Source organism: Chlamydotis macqueenii, chromosome 2 (genome assembly GCF_036417535.1).
Source record: "Chlamydotis macqueenii isolate bChlMac1 chromosome 2, bChlMac1.mat, whole genome shotgun sequence".
Lineage (NCBI taxonomy): Eukaryota > Metazoa > Chordata > Aves > Otidiformes > Otididae > Chlamydotis > Chlamydotis macqueenii.
Window position 1 is genome coordinate 139,867,727 of NC_141557.1, and position 24,255 is coordinate 139,891,981.

At 42.1% G+C, this 24,255-nt stretch overlaps 1 protein-coding gene across 2 annotated transcripts in view; it reads left to right on the plus strand.

The window, feature by feature from the left end:
- The window catches only part of CPQ (carboxypeptidase Q), a 181,048-nt gene that overhangs the window by 101,782 nt on the left and 55,011 nt on the right, over positions 1-24,255 (plus strand). For both annotated transcript variants that reach the window (XM_086742491.1, XM_086742492.1), the window contains exon 5: positions 11,463-11,574. In XM_086742491.1, the coding sequence (XP_086598617.1) occupies positions 11,463-11,574 (112 nt within the window). The remainder of the gene's footprint in view (positions 1-11,462; positions 11,575-24,255) is intronic.

The following is a 24,255-nucleotide window of genomic DNA, read 5'->3' on the forward strand; positions in this document are numbered from 1 at the left end:
AAACAAAATAATGAGCACTTGTAACAACTTTAACACACTCTAGTCAGATCTGTCCTTACCTCAACCCTTCGAGCCCCACGTTGGGCGCCAAAATGACTGTGATGGTTTGGCCCAAATCACCACACAGCTTCTCGCTCACTCTCCCCCTCCCCAGGGGGATGGGGGAGAGAATTGGGAAGGAAGGAGAACTCGTGGGTTGAGATGAAGACAATTTACTAAAATAAAAGGGAAAACTACAATAATAACAGAATATAAGGATATTAAAAATATACAAAGTGAACAATATGTGTTTTCTCACCACCCGATGTCCCAATGACCGATACAGCCCGTCCCGAGCAGCGATCAGGGAAACAAACCCGAGCAGCAAGCAAAGGAGCAAAAGGGAGCCAGCAAGGTAGGGGGAACGATGCCAGCAAAAACAAGCAGGAAGGATGGATGCCAGGAAGGCAGATACCCACCCTCGCCTGCCCCCACTTATATACTGAGCATGACGTTTATGGCATGGAATACTCTCTTTGGCCAGTTTGGATCAATTATGCTGTCTGTCTTTCTCCCAGCTTCCTGCATCTGCAAATTAGCGAGACTTGGAAAGCAGGACGGTGTCCTTGGTCTCATTCACAACAACTGGTATCATCAGGGTGTTTATGAACATTCTTCACACACAAAATCCAAAACATACCAGCTACTGAGAGGAAAAATTAACTCCATCCCTGCCAAAACCAGGACAATATACAAAATAAAATCCACTAAATGTGGTAATGTTGCTGATTTACATTTAGAACATTATTTAATTCAAGTGCAGTTTAACTTAAGGCAGTTAGTGTTTTCTTAAAGTCAAGTGTAGAAACTCAGAAATCTTTTTTTATCTATTTGTAGCCTGAAAATAATATTTAGGAAATGGTCAGGGCAGGCTTTCACAAAGAGTTTTTACCAAGTAAGCGTTTTTCTTAACTGAGTATCTCTATGATAGCTCCATGTTTGAATTTAGCTGTTGGAAGTTGATGGAATTACATGCAAAAGAGTAGACCTATGTTTAAACATAACTGGACAAAGGTGTTGTTTTTTTTTTTTTCTGGTGGCAATGAACTGCACTTTTTAACAGGACAGTTTATATTCAAATATATGTGTATTATGTACTTAGATATCTAACCTTGCATGTAAGTCAAATTCTAATCCCATGCCATGTAGTGCTGTGTTGCTGATGGGCACTCAACTTTTGTCTTTCCCAAATGCTGAGATGCTGAGCTTGAAATAATGGTAGTGTAAGTACAAAACATAGTGTCCCTGCAAAAATATGTAAATGGTTATCTTTTTTTTTATGCAGTGCTTGAGAAGTTTCATTTGAGTTTCTATCCTGCTGTTGAAAGAGCTAAGTTAGATTCCAGAAAGGAAGAAGATGTGGGATGCATTTGCTGCAGTCTGCGTGCTGCTGCAGGATTATGAGTTCTGAATTGTTTAGATCTCGGGAGGCCTCTGATGGAAAAGACAAGGGACTGATTTACAGAATCTTACTGCCCAATACAAAGAAATAACTATTGTAAATATTTTAAAACTTGAGGAATGTTGATTTGTATACAGGAATGTTGTTCTGCCTGGACATGAAATATCAAGCAGGAAGAGTAGATAACTCTTTAATCTGTCATTTGTGTGGATTGAAGGGAGAAAGGTTTGAGGTAGAGTACAGAAGAGAATGACTCAGGGCAAAAAACCTAATTACACACCTAAATTTTATTCCATTAAGATCACAGAGCTTTTTCCAAAAATGAGAAAAAGAATACATTCTGCAGACTAACAATTACTTTAAAAGAGAGAAGTGACTGTGGACACTAGTGCCAGCTTTGCTATGTGAGTAAGCAGTAGAAAAGCGTATTGCTTCGTGTTGCCGTTTTCCAGAACATATTTGCAAACATTACTGTGGATGACACTAATACATCCTAAAACTCCTATGCTAGATTTACTACTCTTAATTTACAAATCAGTGTGTATGAAGACTTTATTTAACCATAGTTTTGAAGGCAAGTTAAGCATGATGGGTATAAATTTAGTCCTGCAAGCTGTTTTATTCGCCCACTGGTTAGGTGTGTGATATGCTGTCTTTCTCTGTTTCCTTGTTTTCATGCTGTTTACCCAGTGAAATTAAGAAAATCCTTAGAACCGTATGAACTGAAGCCATCTGGCAGTTCATAGTTGTCAGTTGTCGTGCTATCCAAGTGAGTAGATTAATGCCAATTAAATGGATGCATCCCAACAAAGAGGAGGTCAGGCAAGAATGCCAGGCAGCCAGCATGGATGAACAAGTAGCTCCTGGACCAACTTAAAAACAAAAAGGAAGCCTACAGAGGGTGGAAGCAAGGACAGGTAGCCTGGGAAGATTACAGAGAGATTGTCCAGCTAGGGATCAGGTAAGGCAGGCTAAAGCCCTGACAGGAGTAAATCTGACCAGGCATGTTAAGGATAACAAGAAAAGCTTCTTTAGATATGTTGGGGATAAAAGGAAGACCAGGAAGAATGTGGGCCCTCTCCGGAAGGAAACAGAAGGCCTTGTTACCCGCGTCATGGAGAAGGCTGAGGTACTCAATGACCTTTTTGCCTCAGTCTTCACCACGGGCTCTAGCCATGTCACCCAAGTCACAGAAGGCAAAAGCAGGGCCTGGGAGAATGAAGAACTGCCGACTGTAGCAGAAGAGCAAGTTCAAGACCATCTAAGGAATCTGAAGGTGCACAAGTCCATCAGATCTGATGAGCTGCATCCATGGGTCCTGAGGGAATTAGCAGATGAAGTTGCCAAGCCATTGTCCATCATATTTGAGAAGTCATGGCAGTCTAGTGAGGTTCCTGGTGACTGCAAAAGGGGAAACATAACCCCCATTTTTAAAAGAGGGAACAAGGAAGACCTAAGGAACTACAGACCTGGCAATGTCATGGAGCAGATTCTCCTGGAAACCATGCTAAGGCACATGGAAAAGAAGGAGGTGATTGGTGACAGACAACATGGCTTCACTACCTTCAGGTACAAGGGCAAATTGTACCTGACCAATTTGGTGACCTTCTATGATGGGGTTACAGCATTGGTGGACAAGGGACAACCAACTGATGTCATCTGGCTGGACTTGTGCAAAGCTTTTCATACTGAGTCACACAACATCCTGGTCTCTAAATTGGAGAGACATGGATTTGACAGACAGACCACTCGGTGGATAAGGAATCGGCTGGATGGGTGCACTCAAAGAGTTGTGGTGAATGACTCGATGTTCAAGTGGAGACTGGTGGTGAGTGATGTTCCTCAGGGGTCAATATTGGGACCAGCTCTGTTTAACATCTTTGTCGGTGACATAGACAGTGGGATAGAGTGCACCCTCAGTAAGTTCACGAATGACACCAAGCTGTGGGGTGCAGTCGACACACTGGAGGGAAGGTATGCCATCCAGAGGGATCTTGACAGGCTGGAGAGGTGGGCCCATGCAAACCTCATGAAGTTCAACTAGGCCAAGTGCAAGGTCTTCCATATGGATCAGGGCAGTCCCAAGCACAGATACAGGCTGAGCAGAGAATGGTTTGAGAGCAGCCCTGAGGAGGACTTGGGAGTGATGTTGGATGAGAAGCTCAGCATGAGCTGGCAATGTGTACCTGCAGCCCAGCAAGCCAACCCCATCCTGGACTGCATGAAAAGAAGCATGGCCAGCAGGTCAAGGGAGGTGATTCTGCCCCTATACTCCACTCTTGTGAGATCCTGTCTAGAATCCTTCGTCCAGCTCTGGAGGACCCAGCACAAGAAGAACGTGGACCCGTTGGAGCAAGTCCAGCTGAGGCCACGAAGGTGATCATAGTGCTGGAGCCCCTCTCATACAAGGACAAGCTGAGAGAGTTGGGGCTGTTCAGCATGGAGAAGAGAAGGCTCCAGGGAGACCTTATAGCGGCCTTCCAGTACCAGAAGAGGGCTTATAAGAAAGATGGGTAGAGACTCTTTAGCAGGGCCTGTTGTGACAGGATGAGGGGTAATGGTTTTAAAATAGAGGGAGGTAGATTCAGACTGGACATAAGGAAAAAAAAATATCATGAGGATGGTGGAACACTGGAACAGATTCCCCGAGAGATGGTGGATGCTGCATCCCTGGAAACACTCAAGGCCAGGTTAGATGGGGCTCTGAGCAACCTGATCTAGTTGGGGATGTCCCTGCTCCTTGCAGGGGTGTTGGATTAGATGGCCTTTAAAGGTGCCTTCCAACCCAAACTATTCTATGATTGTATGATTCTATGAATCAAAATTTGCTCCCTATACTTAGGAGCACAGGCCTGAATTTAGTGCTGGGTTCCTCTGTCTGAGAAGCTGAGATTACGAGTTTTTTCGCTTGTGGTTTAGTTGTCATCAGAAATTTTGTTTGGGACTGGGGAAAATAGGAAATGGTGGAGTGAGAGAGCGTTTCTGTGAGTAAAAAGGGTAATGAGTATCTGGGGAAGGTTAGAATTTATAGGCAATTTTTTGATTCGAATAGGGGATCCTAGTTCTTTTCTGACTTTCGTTTTCCTCTAATTTTGGACCAAACACAAATCAACTGTATATGGTGTTCATGTGGTTACAGGTTACAATAGTACAAATATCCATGACATGGTGGAGTTCAAGATCCACGGGGCAGCAAGGAAACTACATGGCAAGCTCTCTGCCCTAGACTTCAGGAAGGCGGACTTTGGCCTCTTCAGGGACCTGATGGGCCAAGTGCCGTGGGAGGCGGCCCTGGAGGGAAGAGGGGCCCAGGAAAGTTGGTCCATATTCAAGGAGCACCTCCTCCAAGCTCAGCAGAGGTGCATCCCGATGAAAAACAAGTCGGGCAAAAAGGCCAGGAGGCCGGCGTGGATGAGCAAGGAGCTCCTGGACCAACTGAAAGTGAAAAAGGAAGCCTATAGAGGGTGGAAGTGGGGACAGGTATCCTGGGAGGACTACAAAGAGGCTGCGCGAGTGGCCGGGGATAAGGTAAGGAAGGCCAAAGCCCTGGCAGAACTGAATCTGGCCAGGGATATAAAATGCAACAAGAAGAGCTTTTATAGGTACACAGGGGACAAAAGAAAGTCCAGGGAAAATGTAGGCCCCCTCCAGAAGGGAACTGGTGTCCTGCTTACCCAGGACACGGAGAAAGCTGAGGTTCTCAATGACTTTTTTGCCTCAGTCTTCACCGACAAGAGTTCCTGTCCCACCGCCCAAGCTGTGGAAGGTGCAAGCAGGGACTGCGAGAATGAAGAACTGCCCATTGTACTCGAAGAGCAGGTTCAGGATCATCTGAGGAACCTAAAGGTGCACAAGTCCATGCGTCCTGATGAGATCCATCCGCGGGTCCTGAGGGAACTGGCGGATGAAGTTGCCAAGCCACTGGCTATCGTATTTGAGAAGTCGTGGCGATCTGGTGAGGTCCCCGATGACTGGAAGAGAGGGAACATAACCCCAATTTTTAAAAAGGGGAATAAGGAAGACCCAGGTAACTCCAGGCCGGTCAGCCTCACCTCTGTGCCTGGCAAGGTCATGGAGCAGATTCTCCTGGGAACCATGCTAAGGCAGATGGAGAGCAAGGAGGTGGTTGGTGACAGCCAACATGGCTTCACCAAGGGCAGATCATGCCTGACCAATTTGGTGGCCTTCTATGACAGGACATCATCTACCTGGACTTGTGCAAAGCTTTTGACACTGTCCCGCAGGACATCCTTCTCTCTAAACTAGAGAGACATGGGTTTGATGGACGGACCACTCGGTGGATAAGGAGTTGGCCGCACTCAGAGAGTGGTGGTCAACGGCTCAATGTCCATGTGGAGACCGGTCACAAGTGGCGTCCCTCAGGGGTCCGTGCTGGGCCCTGGCCCTGTTCAACATCTTTGTCGGCGACATGGACAGTGGGATAGAGTGCACCCTCAGCAAGTTCGCCGATGACACCAAGTTGTGTGGTGCCATCGACACACTGGAAGGGAGGGATGCCATCCAGAGGGACCTTGACAGGCTGGAGAGGTGGGCCCGTGCCAACCTCATGAAGTTAAACCAGGACAAGTGCAAGGTCCTGCACCTGGGTCATGGCAATGCCAGGCACAAATACAGGCTGGGTGGGGAATGGATTGAGAGCAGCCCTGAGGAGAAGGACTTGGGAGTGCTGGTGGATGAGAAGCTTAACATGAGCAGGCAATGCGCCCTTGCGGCCCAGAAGGCCAACCGCATCCTGGGCTGCATCAAGAGGAGCGTGGCCAGCAGGTCAAGGGAGGTGATTCTCCCCCTCTGCTCTGCCCTGGTGAGACCCCACCTGGAGTACTGTGTCCCGTTCTGGAGCCCCCAACACAAGAAGGACATGGACCAGTTGGAGAAGGTCCAGAGGAGGGCCACGAAGATGATAAGAGGGCTGGAGCACCTCTCCTGTGAGGACAGGCTGAGAGAGTTGGGGCTGTTCAGCCTGGAGAAGAGGAGGCTCCGGGGAGACCTGATAGCGGTCTTCCAGTACCTCAAGGGGGCCTACAAGAAAGATGGGGAAAGGCTGTTTAGTAGGGCCTGTTGCGATAGGACGAGAGGTAATGGTTTTAAAATAGAGGGGGGTAGATTTAGATTAGAAATTAGAAAAAATTTTTTTACGATGCGAGTTATAGAACACTGGAACAGGTTGCCCAGAAAGGTGGTGGAGGCCCCATCTCTGGAAACCTTCAAGGCCAGGCTGGATGAAGCTCTGAACAACCTGATCTGGTTGAAGATATCCCTGCTCCTTGCAGGGGGGTTGGACTAGATGACCTTTGAAGGTCCCTTCCAACCCTAACCATTCTATGATTCTATGATTCTAACTCTTCTTCTATTTGAAATGTGTCCTGCCGTTTCACTTCTGTTGTATTGTCTCAGGACTGTGTCTAGAGTAGCACTTCTTAGCTATGTCACTGCAGGAAAGCCAAATCTTAAGTTGTCATGTTACATGCAAGCTGTCTTACCCTAAGTTTATTTTTGGTCAATTTGGCAAACGTGTATTGCTGTATTTGTACTATCCTATACAGTTGCCTGTGGTTTCTCTTTATATTTAAAACAAACACTTATACTTCCATGTACTTACTTACATTGCTTTGCAATGCTTACATTCTGTTGGCATGTGGTGGCATTTATATAGGGATGTTTCCTGCAAGTGTACGTGATTAATCTGTGTGTAGATTTGGAGCTGAGAACCACATAACAGATTTGAAAGCAATGTGGAAAATACCATAATCGTATGTCCTTGGTAGCTTTAACTGCCTTTTTTATTACCCCACCTGTACAGAGAATTATAATAGTATTATTTTATAATATTATTTTAAATAATATAGTGGTTTAGATTGAATTTTCAGAAATATTTCCATTCATTGCCCAGACACATTATATCTGCTTAAAGACCAAGATAAACTTAGTGGCTTTGTTATTTTATGGCTGTGTCTTATTTTAAGAATGTCTATGGCTAGCTATCGGCAGGATCACTGAAACGTTCATTTTGGCAGCTGCTACAAAAGCATGATAGTTTAAAAAAACAACTGTTCTGAAAAAACTTCCACATAGAAGTACATTGGTTGTATTTATGTAATTGCTCTTGGCGTCAACTTAAGTAAATTTAAGTTAAAGTTCATCCATAAAATTATCTGACTTTCTCAATCCACTTGAACCTTGATCTGTTTTGGTGTAATGTTCTGGAGTTGGTAAAGATGCTTTATGATTGGAGTCTGTAACCCCAAATGGGATTACACCACCTTCTTCTGATTCAGAATTTCCTGCTGTTGCAATATGTGTTGTTTCACAGGAATGAGGAGTAATTCCCTCTCAGATGCTCATGTTGAGATTGCTGCCAGCGTTAGTGAGATATTCTTTCACTGCTACAGACAAGGCGTTGCTTCTGTTGTTAACTTGGTTCTCTCTCAATGAGTTTACAAGGTTGTTTTAAATCATTCACTTCAGCTTGAAGCTCTGTTTCCCAGGAGAGTGAATAGTTATCTTCTTAAAACCAATTTTTGCTTCAAGAACATAGAAGAATGTGGTGGTTTTGAAGTTGTTGAATAGACGTCCTCAGACAGTTGTGCTTTCACTCAGAGCCTTTTCTTTTCTTTTTTTTTTTTTTTAATTATTGTTATTTGCAAAGTCCTTATTGAGTGGACAGTAATGAGTCTGCATCAGTTGGCTGCAGCGTGGTGGTGTTTGAGCTCTGTCCTCCGTAGGCAGACTGCACTGGGCTGTGCCTGCATGCCAGGCTCTCAAAGCAGAGTCCATTCACGCATTGCCTCGCCACCTGTGTGTGCGTTTAGTCCTCCCTTGTAAAAAAACAAAAAGGGCAAGGAGTACCGCAGCGAGCACTTCTTTTCTGCTCTCATTTCAGAAAGATTTCTACCTCCAAAGCTGGCATGGCTTTCCTTAGATTATCTGGTTTCAAGCTATGTTGCTATTGTAGCAGAGGCCTGCTGCAGATTAAGTACTTCTGCTGCGGGGCAGCGTCCCTGGAAAACACGCTGTTTGCCATCTTTCACATCAGACCTGGGAGGATCATGACATTAAATTGCAGGAATATCCCCTGAGCAAATCTGAGGCTTTTACAGAGGGGCCTGCCACCCAAAATTAAGCGCTTTTGAAGGAGAGGAACTTTTGAAATAAAAGCTGCAGCATGTCTGTCTACTACCAAGGAAATCAGTCTGTGATGGAAAGTGAGCACATGTTGAGTTAAGGCTGGATAAGCAGAAAAGAGAGTAGAAACATCTGAGAAGGAAAGAGGAAGCTGCTCTTTGATTTTGATCACAAGCTTTTCCAGCTTCTAAGGCATGACACTCCTGTTTTTTATAATACACACATTTATAAACATTTCATAGTGTATTTTCTAAATTTAAAGGGATTTGGTGCGTTCTGGTTGGATATATGGCAGTACAAAGGATTTTACTAGTAATTTGTCATGGCCCTTATTTAATACAAAGAGGCCATTTAGTTGTGTTACCTGCGTTCATATTTGGTTGGATGAAAAAACATGGTTGTTTGATGAGCACTTGGTGCTTTTTGTCTTGCCATGATCTGTTTGTCTGTTATTTTTAGTAACCAGTGAAGATGTACTAAGATTTGGGTTTGATGGACGGACCACTCGGTGGATAAGGAGTTGGCTGGATGGCCGCACTCAGAGAGTGGTGGTCAACGGCTCAATGTCCATGTGGAGACCGGTCACAAGTGGCGTCCCTCAGGGGTCCGTGCTGGCCCTGGCCCTGTTCAACATCTTTGTCGGCGACATGGACAGTGGGATAGAGCGCACCCTCAGCAAGTTCGCCAATGACACCAAGTTGTGTGGTGCCATCGACACACTGGAAGGGAGGGATGCCATCCAGAGGGACCTTGACAGGCTGGAGAGGTGGGCCTGTGCCAACCTCATGAAGTTCAACCAGGCCAAGTGCAAGGTCCTGCACCTGGGTCATGGCAATGCCAGGCACAAATACAGGCTGGGTGGGGAATGGATTGAGAGCAGCCCTGAGCAGAAGGACTTGGGAGTGCTGGTGGATGAGAAGCTTAACATGAGCAGGCAATGCGCCCTTGCGGCCCAGAAGGCCAACCGCATCCTGGGCTGCATCAAGAGGAGCGTGGCCAGCAGGTCGAGGGAGGTGATTCTCCCCCTCTACTCTGCCCTGGTGAGACCTCACCTGGAGTACTGTGTCCAGTTCTGGAGCCCCCCAACACAAGAAGGACATGGACCAGTTGGAGAAGGTCCAGAGGAGTGCCACGAAGATGATAAAAGGGCTGGAGCCCCTCTCTTATGAGGACAGGCTGAGAGAGTTGGGGCTGTTCAGCCTGGAGAAGAGGAGGCTCCGGGGAGACCTGATAGCGGTCTTCCAGTACCTCAAGGGGGCCTACAAGAAAGATGGGGAAAGGCTGTTTAGTAGGGCCTGTTGCGATAGGACGAGAGGTAATGGTTTTAAAATAGAGGGGGGTAGATTTAGATTAGAAATTAGGAAAAAATTTTTTACGATGCGAGTTATAGAACACTGGAACAGGTTGCCCAGAAAGGTGGTGGAGGCCCCATCTCTGGAAACGTTCAAGGCCAGGCTGGATGAGGCTCTGAGCAACCTGATCTAGTCGGGGATGTCCCTCCTCCTTGCAGGGGGCTTGGACTAGATGACCTTTGAAGGTCCCTTCCAACCCTAACCATTCTATGATTCTATGATTTCTCTCATGTGAAGGGGAAAATAGAGATCTTTATGCTTGGGTCTCAAGCTAGTTCCTTGCAGTGTTAGCTGCACACGAAGTGACAATAGGAAAAACTCATTGTGTTCTCTTCTTATGTGCTAGAGTAGTTGTCCTGTGATGAATGAAAGCTGATATGATATGCCAGGAGATCCTCATCCCTTTGGGAGAAGAAGGTGGCAGGTGAATCAGTATTTTTCACCTTTTTCTGGATCCCACAACTCTAAGACCTGTTTGACATCAGTCAACCAGTGGGAAGCATCCCTTCATGTATGGCCCGTTCTGGGCAGGACACAGGCGGATGCTCCAGGGTCTCCTTCAATTTTTCTTCAGTGCTGAGCTGTCAAATGTTGGACACTTCCACTTAAACCCTATCCCAAGGGCACTCTACTGGTACCAGTTCTTCCAAGATTCCTGGGACACTGCGACAGCTCCCTGCCCTTGTTTTTCCTGTTGCATCATTTTACCACACTGCTTGCTCGACTCAGAGTTCTTGTCACTCCTTGACCTCTCCATTGCAATCATAGATCCATCAGCCTTTCGGCTTCAGGTCCAGTTAGGGAACTGTCTCACTTCTAGTATTGGTCTGATGCTGCTTGTCAACATTTGAAGAGTTCAGATCTGAAAGTGGATGTTTCTGGAGATATGTATACCTCTATACTCTACTGTAGCCACAGAACTTTCTTTGCAGAAAGCCCATCTGGGACTTGCTACCATGTCGTTTTTGATTTAAAATATCCTTATGAGTAATAGAACTATAAAATACCTTATAATTTTAGCACATAGGGGATCCAGTAATAAATTAGAGATCCTCTGTGACAAGTACCATAGATATATAATAAAACAACAACCTCTGTCTGGGAACACTTCAGTCTAAGTTCATATTTCTTCCTTATGCACCCAAAAATAGGGTTAATCAAATTTCATGCCTACAGGCTTAAACAGCTGGAATATGAAAGAAATTTTCACCGTTCTGCAATGTAGTAGTACTGTTTCTCTGGAAAGTATGCACTCTTTTAATGTACAAGACAAAACCTTTCATTTAAACATTTCTCACAGCATATCTTGTTTGATTTAGGCAGTGGTTTGAAGCAGTAGAATGCATTTGATCATCCCAGATTTACATTCAGTGGCTAGAGAATAATGTTTTAGTTTTAGTTGAAATGTTTCCTTCCTCCTGTTGTATACTATTTATGACAAAATCATTACAATGCTTAAATGCTGAATTGACTTCTCTGATTCAGTGTTTTCATGTAGATATGTTTTCTCTTAATTGCTTTTCCAGATTGTATTGATCAGTGGACATCTGGACAGCTGGGACGTTGGACAGGGAGCTATGGATGACGGTGGTGGAGCATTTATATCATGGGAAGCATTATCACTCATTAAGGATCTTGGTAAATATTTGATTTTAAAATATTTTTAGTGCATTACATTTCCAGGACATTTTGTTTGTTGTCTAAACTGGATTTTCTATTTTATCTATTGCTCTGAGCACAAATATACTTTGTATAAATATTTTGCAAGTTTGTCTGTTAAACTCCTTCTTTCATCACAGGGGTCATCTGAAAGCAACACATCAGTCAGTGATCTAGGAAGTGTTTTCAGCCTGCGTGATCACCATCATCATAGAACGAAAGTTCAGTGTAAGATATGATATCTAGGTACCTTAGGAGTAAGTCACTCCTTTTCATTTTGTCTTAAGGAGTTCCTTCATATTAATGAAGATTAAGTTTAATGAAGTCACAGATAGCCTTCTGGTATTGTTCTCTGCCTTTTAAGCAAACATTGTTGTTCAACACATTCCTAAATCTTTCACCGTCCTACATGTTGCTTTTACAGTGGCTACTCAATTTAATTCCCAGCCGCTTACCTCACTCTTGATAACTTCTCAAGACAAGTCCATCTAAGTCTCTCTTGAAAGCATGTAACTAGGACTGGATCAGGGTACTGATTCTGTCTTTTCTGTTTCATCTACGTGTAAAGATATTCAACAAAAATGATTCTAAACTTCACAGAAGTTTGTATTTCCAACGTATATATGTTTTGGTGGTTTTGTTTTTTCCTTGAATGTTTTTCCTAAAGAAATTTATACCCTGCCTGGACTTGTTCCACCAGATATTGATAGATAGATCTATATCATCAGATTGGTGCATTCTCAGCCTTGCACTTGAGGACTGATTCCTGATTATGCTGCTTTTATGTTGCTGCGTGCTTGGGCTATGCTTTGGACTATGATAGCTGATTTCCTTGGCACAGGTAATCTAGGTCAGAGGAAGCACACTCTTTAGTCTCATCACTACAAGGATACACTTCTGGCAAATTTGCCTTAACCATGGTGACCTGTGAAATGTTGTGGACTCATATGTGTCCTCAAGCAACATTTGATACTGACACCTTGCACACTGTAGTATCCTGCTACAATAGGTTTGTGGGATGCAGAGAAATATTCTGTTTCCAGGGATCACTTCTTTGAATCATCCTTGATAAACATCAGGGTGACAAGGTGACTGCGTTCTGGAATTTGGTCTATAGATCATCTGGACTCTTCTGAAGTCGATATTCTAGCACATAGGTTGTCAACCCTGGTACTTGCCAGTCTCCTTCCTCCAGAATTTCTCCTCAGCAGAAGTATGAGTTGAACTAAACCCCCATGCCATCAATACTAAATGTAGATAAATCGGGAAAGAGGAAAAGGTAGCTTCTAGCCTGGATATATCTGTTCCGGTGGATATAGTGCTGTGGATAAAATACCAGTGTGTACTTGCTCAGCCTGCTACCTCCTGGTTTACATAGCCCTCTGTGTGGGATCTGAAAGGCCAATTTCTTCTACTCATGGGCTTCACCAGACTTGTGAGTAGAAATGGGCTGCAGACAGCATGTTATTGTAGAAGGTCATGGTCTACATATGCCTACATAGGGTGTGTTTGGTGGGAGCAATGGTCCACAAGGTAAGATGAGATAGGGGTGATGTATGTGCAAGAAGGAGCTATGGTTTCACAGTCGTCTGCCTATGTTCTCCAGCCATCTTGCCCCTCAAAGTTTGGTCTGATGTCCTGCTGTTCCCAGTTTGCCATGGCCTAGTCTAATTTCTGGTCTCTAAAATGCAAATTTCAGTCTTAGTGCTTGATCTGTAGTTTTCTGTTGGTTTTACTTCCATATGGACTTTTGTCAGTATAACCCTCAAAACTAGTTCAAAACAGACTTCTTAGATTGTCAGGTTGATATCCAAGAACGCTTTTCCCCCTTCATGAGATGAAAACTATTTTTCCTTATTATTCACTTTTTCCAGAACTGTAGCTTGTGGTCAAGAGGAATTCACTACGTATTCATTGGAAACTAAAATCACTGTTACTCTTGCTCTTAGCTCTGGCAGAGTTTCCCTGCTTCCGATCAGAAGGATTTGTGCACTTGAACAATCTCAATGTTTCTTGCAGAGCTCTTTGTAGACAAGCTCTGTTATGTGATTAGCTGCTCTCATACATGGTGAACATCAGACATCCCTGTGAATTCCTGTCCCTTTATTTTGCATTATTTGAACCTCTTATCTCTCATTTTCCTAGCCTCAGAATGACTGGAACATCAGTCTGTGACTGAAAACAAAGTCTATTTTAATTTTGGTCTTTCAAGAGTAAACTAAAGAGGATTCTTCTACAGAAGAATCCAGGCTTACTCCTCCTTTTAGTGTTTTTTAATCTTTCTTTTATGATTCTTGGAAAATTGCCTACGCTCCTTCCACCTTTATGAAAAAAAAAAAAGTTTCTGTGTTTGCTGACTCTATTCCATTCAGAATAAACTGGTTTGTGTCTCTTAAGAGCAAATTAATGGTGGCATTATATAATTCTTATTCATTGGGTTTCCCTTCACGCATGACTGAAATGCATCACTCTCTGCTTGTTCAAATATTTGATTTCCTCTGGTAGTAGCCTGTGTGTTTGCTGTATGACCTGTGGTGAAATGCTGTTTTCTCATCTGGGAAATGTTGGAGCCTTTGCTGATAGCCTCTGTTCTGGCCGGCTGTTGTGTTCAGCTCTTCTTACTTTACCAATGTTCTGCAGGAATGTAAGGCTGAGAGAGAACTTCTGGGTCATCCCGTCTAACAGGGCTTTCATCAACTATCTTCAGTAGCAGATTGGTTAATGCAGATTTTATATCTTATGGTGCACATAAAATCTGATAAAAAGGACGGCAAAATAACAGATGTGCATATTGTGTGATAGAGAAATTGATGAGTTTTATTTAAAATCAGTTCCATAGATGGCGTTTTGAGTGAGCATTATGTTTTGAACTGTGGAGACTTGGTTTAATATCCTTTTGGACCCTGATAAATTTAGTCTCAGACTAGTCCACCAAATACATTTGACGTGGGGATAAAACTACTCAGCTGGCTTGTCGGTGTGCACATGTAGAATTTTTCTTAAAGCCAGGATGCATTGTGTAGCCATAAAAACTGTGTCTACATTTACCAGAGTATAACTGATCTCACAGCCACGCTAACATGATCTTAAAGCCGAAGCAAGCATTCTGAAATATGAATTCTAGAATATGAAATTTGTATCATGTGGTGAGAAATACTGCCACTGCTCCTGCCATGGTCCAGCAGTTCCATGAAAGCAGGATATTACTATGCTATTTAAGCAGATTTTTTCAGTGATGATCTAATAGCACTTCATCATGATATCACTGTGACCCTTGGATGTGGCTGGTGGGCACAAGTTATGCTTGTTAATTAGGATTTTGATAATTCCATGTAGTACTTGAAGAATGATTATCGTTTAAATACCATTCCATACTTTCAACATAACCTCCCCCCCAGATCATTTATTAGGTATTGGCTTAGGACCAAATACATTAAATTCATTAAAATTACAGTTTAAGATGGTTATACTTTATTTTAAGCAGGGCAGTTTGTTTTCTTGCCTCAAGTAATTTTTTAACAGTTTTTGCTTGTTTTTCTAATTAAATCAGTTACATAATGTGTTAGCCTTTATGTTTCCTGAGTCTTTAGTGTCAGCTTTTATTTTTTTAATTGAGCTGGCTGTTTCTGTACCATGTTGAAATCCTTTATTCTTTCTGGTGTTTTTATAGATTTTCAGACATCGTAATATTTTCATGTTTCCTACAAGGACACCCAACAATAGCACAACCTGAAGTAGTTTCACACACTTCAAAACTTCAAACTTTTGGTAGGATTTTTCTTCCATTTCACTTTTTGCCTTCATATGAATGTTGTTTCTTTTTGAGAGAGAAGGAACTACATGAAGGCCAGACTGAACAGAAATAATTTAGTATTATATTACCAGAGAGTGGAATAAAAAGATATAATTAATGTAGAATCAATCTCATGTGAACATTTTGAAAGAGTAGTACCTTAAAAACATAGGGCCAGATTGTGAACTACTGTAGTTTTTGAATACTGTTTAGAGCTATAACATTTCAGTTAGACCTGGAAAGTAGAAGAGTTTAAAAGTGGAAAGTTTCAAGTTTTAATATTTTGCTTCTAATAGCTGCAATGTCTCTCTGCCATCTTCCACACTGGGGTGATGGAAAGGGGGACCTGCTAGAGGTGCCGTTCCCTCTCCTTCTTCTCCAGGGAGGAAGCACAGGCAGCAAATTCAGAGCAAATGCTGACGGTTAATGATGGTTAAATTTCAGCAAGGTGAATCTTGCCCCAAGTAGCTTTTCCACAGCCATCCTGTGCAGAAAAATAAACCCTATCTCTTCACCATATTAACTAATGTTATGCAAAGGGATCTTTTCTCCTGGTTAACGTTGAAGTCTAATGAAACATAAAGGAAAGAAAAACAGGTTTGGTTTTTTCTCCTGGAACTCTTGAAGTTTATATACACTACTGATTGGCAAGATCTGTGGTGAGCTGCTTCATGTCTTACGTCCTTGAAAAACAAGAAACTGGAAGTGTTTCCACAGAAGTTTATGTGAAGAAAGATGAAAGTTTCAGCCAGTTATTGCTCTTTATTCTTTTTTTTTTTCTGAGAATAAAGATATCTTTAGAGGCACTGAGGCAGTTCATGAGCTGGTCTGAACTGGTGAACTCCCTTTCATTCAGTGAAGCCAGGGCTGTTGCGATTAGCTGAGGATTTCTGATGCTCAAGAAATTACCCTTCATAACCGCAGGCAGGGTGTCCGAGGCAGTGCGCTTGTGCAATGTGCAGTTCACCTGCAGTGGCCGCCTTCCCCATCCCTCTGCAGTTTTTAACCTGTTGATCAATTTAAACTACATTTATTAGAGGCATAGGAATATTTAGAATATGAAGTTCTGATATGTTCTTTGCAAATGGGTGATTGAGGAGAGATGGGTGAGTGCATGTATGTCCCAACTGAGGGAGGAGCAGGAAGAAACTACTCTTATCCTTTCCCTATGACAACAAATGCCTGATTAATCAACACGTGTAGATTTGCTGTAAGCACCCGAGCCTCTTTCTTTTTAATCCGTCTGCAAACTCTGTGTGATAGGTAGCAAAAATTGTTACAACAGTAGTGAGAGCATTGTTTGGGGTAATCTAGAGATGATGGGAAGGCACTGCAGGTATTTTCAGATGGAGAGGTTGCCATCTTTTAGCCAAGGGGTTCCATGGGGTGTTGCGTGAGCTGTGGTGTGGTGTGAGGGCATTTGGAAGCTGTAGGAGAGACAGCACTCAAGCAAATTGGGGTTTTCTAGTTTTATGGAACAACAGCTGTGTTGCTAATTACAGTCTAGAAACCTCAAACCCAACTTGTTTTCCAGTTGCATTTGTAATTCTCCAATTTTACGTTTGTTAGTTTGTGTGAAAAAAAAAGGTGTCTCTGGAGATGGCCAATGCCGTTCACCTCAGGATTTTCATTTAGTCTGGTTAATGCTCTGGTGTCATTTGAAACACAGGTTCTCTTGTCCCTGTGTTACCGTGAGGTTTACAAAAGAAGCTGCCTTTCCAGGTGAGGTAGAAGACTAAACAGCTACTCATAAAAAATCACTGTAAAATTACACCAAATTTATTTTGGTGCCATATTTTGCCTTTAGTTGGCTATACAGGTGGGCAGACAGCCTGTGGGACTTGATCCTGCTCTGGATGTTGGTTGCCAGTTTCTGTGAAGGAGATGTTTCTCTTCTTCTCCCATCATTTCATGTCTCCTTCTGCCGCCGTGCCAGTCTTGCTTAGGACTAGTACTTGTGTATGATGTATTTGAGCGAGAAATAGGTATTATGCATCAGATGTTTTCAGAGCTTTAGCCAGTGCTGCCTCTTTGCTCCTAATCTAGCCATGCTCCTGCATCACCTGGCTGAGGGGCATTTCCCAGCTGAGGCCACAGGCACTCTGCCCTGCTCCCATCCTGGGGAGCGCCCTGCCAAAACCACCTTGCGCTCCAGTGCTAGAAACACAGGGTTTTTATCCATAAAGGGAGCTTGAGGGAACTGAATAACAGCAAAAACATAAATAGATCTTTAGAAGGTGGTCATATGGCAGCATCAGCTTTCCAAGTGTAATTTTTTATGCCTCCTAACTGCAGTAGAGAGGCCACTGGAGTTAGAGATGCAGTCAGTTTTGATGGATGAATTTCACTGCTTTCTTCTGAAAAACTTCAGACATGAGAACTGTTGTATCTTTTTTTAATTAAAACAGCTGGAGCCATTTTTTTTTTCCTGTTGAGAAGGGAGGCTGATGGGGTCTGCTACTTGACACTACAGTCTAGTTTATTTTCAGACTCTCATCTCTGCTAACACGAGAAGAATCAAATAGTCAACAGGTCCTTTGTTCACATCCCAGGTTTCTTTCAGCAACATTTACCCACAAGCTCTCTCTCCTTGTTCAGAAATATGTTTTCTGGGTGTGCTTGGGTCTCGCTTGCTCCATCGCTAGTCAGGTCTTGGTGCCTTGCCAAGCCCAGAGCTGCCCACGTGTCTACGAACTACTGCCCAGTCTGTGTGTTTGTGGAGCGCATCTTTGGAGGCAGCTCACTGGCTGTGCTTTGAATTTGCCAGATCACAATCTTATCCCCTTTGCCTTCAGTTGCTTGAACTGTAGCAGTGTAAGGTGTTGTCAGTAATTGCTATCTGAACTCCCGCCTGTGTTGAAGTAGTCGGTTTAGACTTCAGAAAAGGCTGCACTCCAAAGACCACTGTAGTGATGAATTGTGGTACAGAGTAAACATTTCCCTGCTTCTGCTGTTGTCTTATGTGCACTGGGCTCATGTTCAGTCATGTCTGCATGCCACATTAGACCAAGAAGTCTCCTGCACGGACTGTGCCTCCAAGGGCTTCTGGGAATCCTGGTTCTTCTATGTAAAAAAATATTTGCTATGGGAATCTGCCAGACCCAGCGAATACCAGGAGCTAAGTAGATGAACAGGGCACATTTTCTTCTTCCATACTCAGGGCAGATGTGTGATGCATTGCTGCTAGAGCGGGCTGAGGAAGGAAGAGTGATTGTTGACAAAGTCTAACCCCAGCCTTCACACCTTTCACATGGTTTTCCTACATTCCTAGAAGATGATCTATAGGCACATGAGGAAGGGAGAAATGTGTGGTGATAGCTGCTATGTGTAGTTCCCCCTCTTCCTCTCTTTGCCAGCATTACGGGGAAATGGAGTTTCAGGAGTCAACTTTCCAATAGATTAGACATGGATCTGGCACAACCAAATTTCTGTTTCATAGGAGAAAGGCGGAGAAAACTACTGAAATGTTTTAAAAACAGTGCACGTAAGAATTTTAAGGTACTACCTGAATTACATTTTATGTAACTCATAAGGAGTTGATTAGACAGGTTTTTTTCCCTTTGAAACTTACTGAAAATTAAAATTTTAGCTCTCATCTAAATTATACCCGTAACTAATGTGACTGGAAAACCGTAAGACAGATTTTTATGCAGTTCACTGTAGTCTTTGTATGAAGCTACATTTCTTAAGTCCAAATTCACTGCTAATATATGAGGACTAAAGATATGTTTTATTTAAAAAAATGATCACTGGAGTCTTTCCTTTTCTGCTAGTTTAATTGAAGTCATATAACTGCAATTTTAACCTACTTGCCAAAAATTTTGTTAAACGTTTTTCTGAATTTCCTCCAGCTTTGGTGATGTATTTTTTTTGCTGTCTGGGAGATATGTTGTGAAACATGATTAAATGGCTACTTTTACTCTAGTTTGTTTTTTTTTTAATTTAAATATGCCTGATATTAACTCCTTGTTCTTACATTCTTTCCGTTTTCCCAAAGTCGCATATTTTATTTTGACCTTCACCTTTTGCAAATCTATTAAATCTACTTGGTGTGAAATATCTGTGTATGCTGTTATACTACAGCTGCATTTTTTTCCTTCATTTCAACATTTGATTGAGTGCGTATTTGGCAAATACGTAAATCTTCAGTTTCCCTTGTATTGACTTCACAACCCCACAGTAACCGGTTCTTTGTTTAAAGGCCCATGTGCAGAAGAACACGTTTTTCAGCGCTTCTCATCTGATCTCTCCCTGAGCTGTGCTGCTGGGTAGCAAGGAGAAACCCCCCAGAGAAACCCTCATGCTGGCAGTGTTGCCCCCTGGTTTGACTGCAGCCCATCACACCAGGCTCTGAGCTGCTCTTCCCTCTTCTCCCCCCATCTCCCCAGTCAAAAGGCTTAATCCATGTTATTTTTAGTTACTAGGCTTGCAAATCATTCACAGATTTCCCCTCCACTGTATATCCAACTCCTTCCTTGACATTTCCTCTTGGATATTCCATTGCTTTCTTAAAATAAATCTACCTAAAACCTCTTAGGTTTCCCACCTCCACTGTTCTGTAAATCTGCCTTTCCTATTCTGTTGTAAATTCATCAGCGTCCCAAAACCAGAAAAAAAACCAGTATTGCTGCAGTGCCCAGCTTTGCTTCTGCCTCCTCTTCCATTTCCCACTCTCCAGCCCCATCTTGCCTGTTTTCTGTAGTCTTCTTCCTACGATCCCACATCTCTTCTCCAGGAGACCTCATTCTGTTTACTCCAGACCTTCAAGACTTACAGCTTTAGTTTCATCCCAGCACTGTCTTGTCCAAGGACCTCATCCTCAGTGCTTCAAACAGAACCCCTATCAACAGAGAAAAATCAAGCAGATTGCGCTGCATTAGACAACAAAAGCAATTTCCCAAGCAAAAAGCTGTTTCCCTTGTCTAATCTGAGCTTCTCTAGAGAATTACGAATATGTCATAGACAGGGTTTAAGTAACACTAGAAGTACTGTAACAGTTGGACTCAATCATCTTAAGAGTCTTTTCTGACCTAAATGATTCTATGTTGTAAAGTTTTTTAAGGTGTGCTTTGTCTTTTTGAAGCTTGTAACTTTAATAGCCTTAAGATTTTCTTTGTTAAATTGTTGTTTTTCACTCAAAGCAAAAATATTTCTTTTTGCATAAATGTCTACCTAGACAGACACTTTTATGTACAAATAGTGAGATTAGTTGTCTGAATCATGGAGGACTGTATTTCTAATAACAGAATGAAAGTCCAAATCCTGCTGTTTTAGACTGGAAACTTCATCTTGGTTTCCAGAGGAAAAAATCTAGACATCTTCAATTAATTGCATTATTACTGTAGTTTGTTATTATATGTGTCTTCTTTGAAATTAGCCAGAGGAACAGGACGCTAACGGGAAGAGCTTTTTTTTTTTTTTTTTTTTTTTCTAAAACAGAGCTTGCCTATGCCACAGAATACAGAAATTGGGTAGTATTCTCTAAAATACTTGGGAATATTGAAATCATCCTGTCTTCTATTTCAAAAGCTATCAGAATCCTGTCAGAAAAGCAATATAATTGGGAAGCAAATGTTAGGAATTTATGCATACTCAGTTTATTGGTGCCTTATTTTATTGGGACCTCTAGCAGAGGCCAAAACTGCAAAGTGTGGGCTCTTTCTCTGGAAACATTATGGAAGACTGCAACAGCAATACTGTGTACAGCCTATTACAGAGAAAGAAAAAGGACTTTAAGAGTTATTGTGATTTGGTGAAAGTGAACTTATTTGAGAGTCCACTTGAGGTCTAGACCAGAATAAGGAATATTATAACTAAAAATATCACTGATATAAAAATTAAGCACTTTAATGAGAATGCAGTGAGAACTAAAATATGTAACTTGCCGTTAAGCCCAGCAGTTTAATAGAACCAGGAAATAAAGCATTTGCTGAGATTCTGGAAATTTCAGAAAATCTCCTGTTTCCCAGTCAGTTAATGAGTGAAACAGCTTCCACTTTAGCAGATTGAATCTAAAAGAAAATGAAAAAAAACCCCTCTGAATATTTGGCCAGATGAAAAAAAAAATTAATTGCACATTGCTAGTTTGGAGGGCATTTTAATGATGCATAAAGGGACTGCAAGTGTGTTTTATGCAAAACAGCAATTAAGAATGGCTATTGATACAGCTAATTTGACCCTAAAATATGCACCAGAAGTTGCTTTATTTTTGCAGAAGGCTGCTAGGAAAGTCACAAGAGACTTGGGAAATTTCCATGAAAACTGTGCAACAAAGAAGACAGCAGGAGAGAGGATGGGGAAGGCAGGAGGCATAGCATGGAGGAAACTTAAAGACTGAGGCACTGCTTCTTAAGACACTGTTTTCAGACAAACCCAGCTGATACTGCAATGAATTAAAAAGGATGAGGACAAGCTAGTTGTAAAGAAAAGTGTAAGTGCCTCGTTAGAAAGGATAATAGTCATGTGTAAGTTTGTTGATGCTGTGTGTGTTCCGACTTCAAACTCTAAACCTGCAGCTTATCATCGCTGGATTCCTTTAAAACCAGAATGCCATCACGTGAACAAGCCATGGGTGACTGCTATAATAAGTGTGTATCAGGGCCCTCTTCAAATTCTTTGTGGAATAATTTCTAATATAAATTTGTGGCACAGAGTAGTAAGTGAGAGCGTTGATGTTTTGTAATATGCCTGGGAGAAAATAAATCTTGTCCAGCTAAAATGTTCAGCTCAAAAAAACAGTGGATGGGACACGGACAATAATATGCTGCTGTTACAAGCGCAGAGTCTGAGCTTGAGTAATTTCAGCTGGTACAAAGCATATTACACAAGTGGAATTTTGCTGTTGTAACACAGCTGAAGGCAGGGAAGTGTTCCACGTTATTGATATTGCATCAGGGGCTTAACGGAGATCTTATTAAATATACGGTTTCATTCTTGTTTACAGAAGACTGTGCTGACGCTTGAAATGGAACCAGAGTGTACCACTGTGTTTGGTGATGAATTCTTGTCTCTTTAGCAAAATGTGGAGTACTGGTTTTGTTTTTATTTTATATTATGGCAGAGATTTTACAAATTCCAGGCATTTTATGAGAAGTGCTTGCATGATAGAAACGTCCCAACTAATGTCGCTGAGTAAATCCCCTACGTCTAATCAACTGTAAACCTGAAAAAGGTAGGGAGTATAGTCAGCAGTGTCACCATGTATCTTAATACTTCTTACATAAATAGCTTTTTAAAGAAATTGCAGACTATAGGGTAATAAAACAGAAAAATGCATAGCTCATTATGTTAAATACAGCCATGGACAAGACTTGAGGATGATATATCTGTATATACCTCTCCTTAGTAGCTCCTGAAGCAAATGCATCAGTGGCTTAGGCAGTAATTAGAGAGTAAGGGATCCAGTAGCGCGATTTGTTCTTCTTTGATGCTCCCTTCAAGGCTTTGCTGGACCATTTGTGCAGGGTCTTGGGAGGGTGAAGCTGGCAAAGCTCTAAGACACCTCCTGGTTTTCACAGTTTCAGAGCGCATGGTGGGGAGCTACAGTCATTTTCCTTTTTATTGGGTACAGATGAGTTTCATGCCCATCTTTGTACTGCTAAGGAGCTTCTCCTTTCTTCAGCTACTGCAGCTTCTTACTAATGTTCTTAAAAATCAGGAGGAGTGTGAAATAAATGCAGCTTTCATACTGAAGATATAGAAATAGACTTTAGAAATTAAAACCAAGAAGATAGCATTTTACCACTGAATACACTATAAATTCCAGTTAAAATACTTTACCTGTTAATCTACTCACGTCCATTTGCAGTTTGCTTATATGCCTCCTGTAAGCTGAGCAGATATTTGATTTGCTTGTGGGTGATCCCAGTGCCTTGGCTTGCAGGGGAAAAAATGCTTTTTAGATTTTCAAAAGCTGATTGCTCTTATAACAACATGATGACTTCTCTTGAAGAAGTCTGATTAGCTATCATATACTGTCTTCTTAGAAAATACCGTGTCTTTGGACTTAGTCTCCCCATCAGTAAGGATTTATGTTTATAAAGTGGGAAAATATTTACTGAAGGAAATTTAGTATTTGCACTACTGATCTCTATTTTGATTTTTAAAAAGACACAATTCAAGTTCTCTCTCCTGGTCTCTGTGCTATCTTGAGGGTGAAGCAGGTTTATTTTTTTTACATTACATGTGACAGATGAGCATAATTTGCCTCTGCTTGTACCAAACCATACATTTGAGTTTCATTATGTGGGAATGTCTCAGTTCTATCAAGCATGAGCAGGATATGTAGGACATAAAATTCAGGTCTTGTATTGAGTCCTGGTAAGTATCTTATCACCCAGAGATCATCCACATATATAAGAGTACATGTAGATTTAATAAACACTGTCACATCTACAAAATATACATTTTAGATTTAAAATGTATATAAAATGTGTGTATATGTGTGTATGTGTGTAACACCTCCGTGTTATTTTTTGGCAGTTATCTTTTATATAGGTTATGAAAGAAAAGCTTTTGGCAAAATGCTTCATTGTAGTTGAGGTTGAAGTCAAACTGATTAGCTCATAAAGCTTAGTTGCAAATCATTTTTTCTCAGGCATTTGTTATGTTGGCTAATCTAGGCTTGCTGCTGCTGGGCAAGGGTGAGCACTCTATGAGATTTAAAACAAACAGAAAATAGAGCCCGTAAGAGCTGCATCTTGCTATGACTGCAGTGTTTGTGGTACCCAGGGTCAACAAAAGGGCTCCAGCACAGAGGGACCATACTACAGCAAGTGTCCTGGTGTACTTATGACACGTGTTTCTTTAGTCATAGATCGACCATATCAATGTTTTTATTTCATCCTTTGACTTAGGAGCCCAGCTGC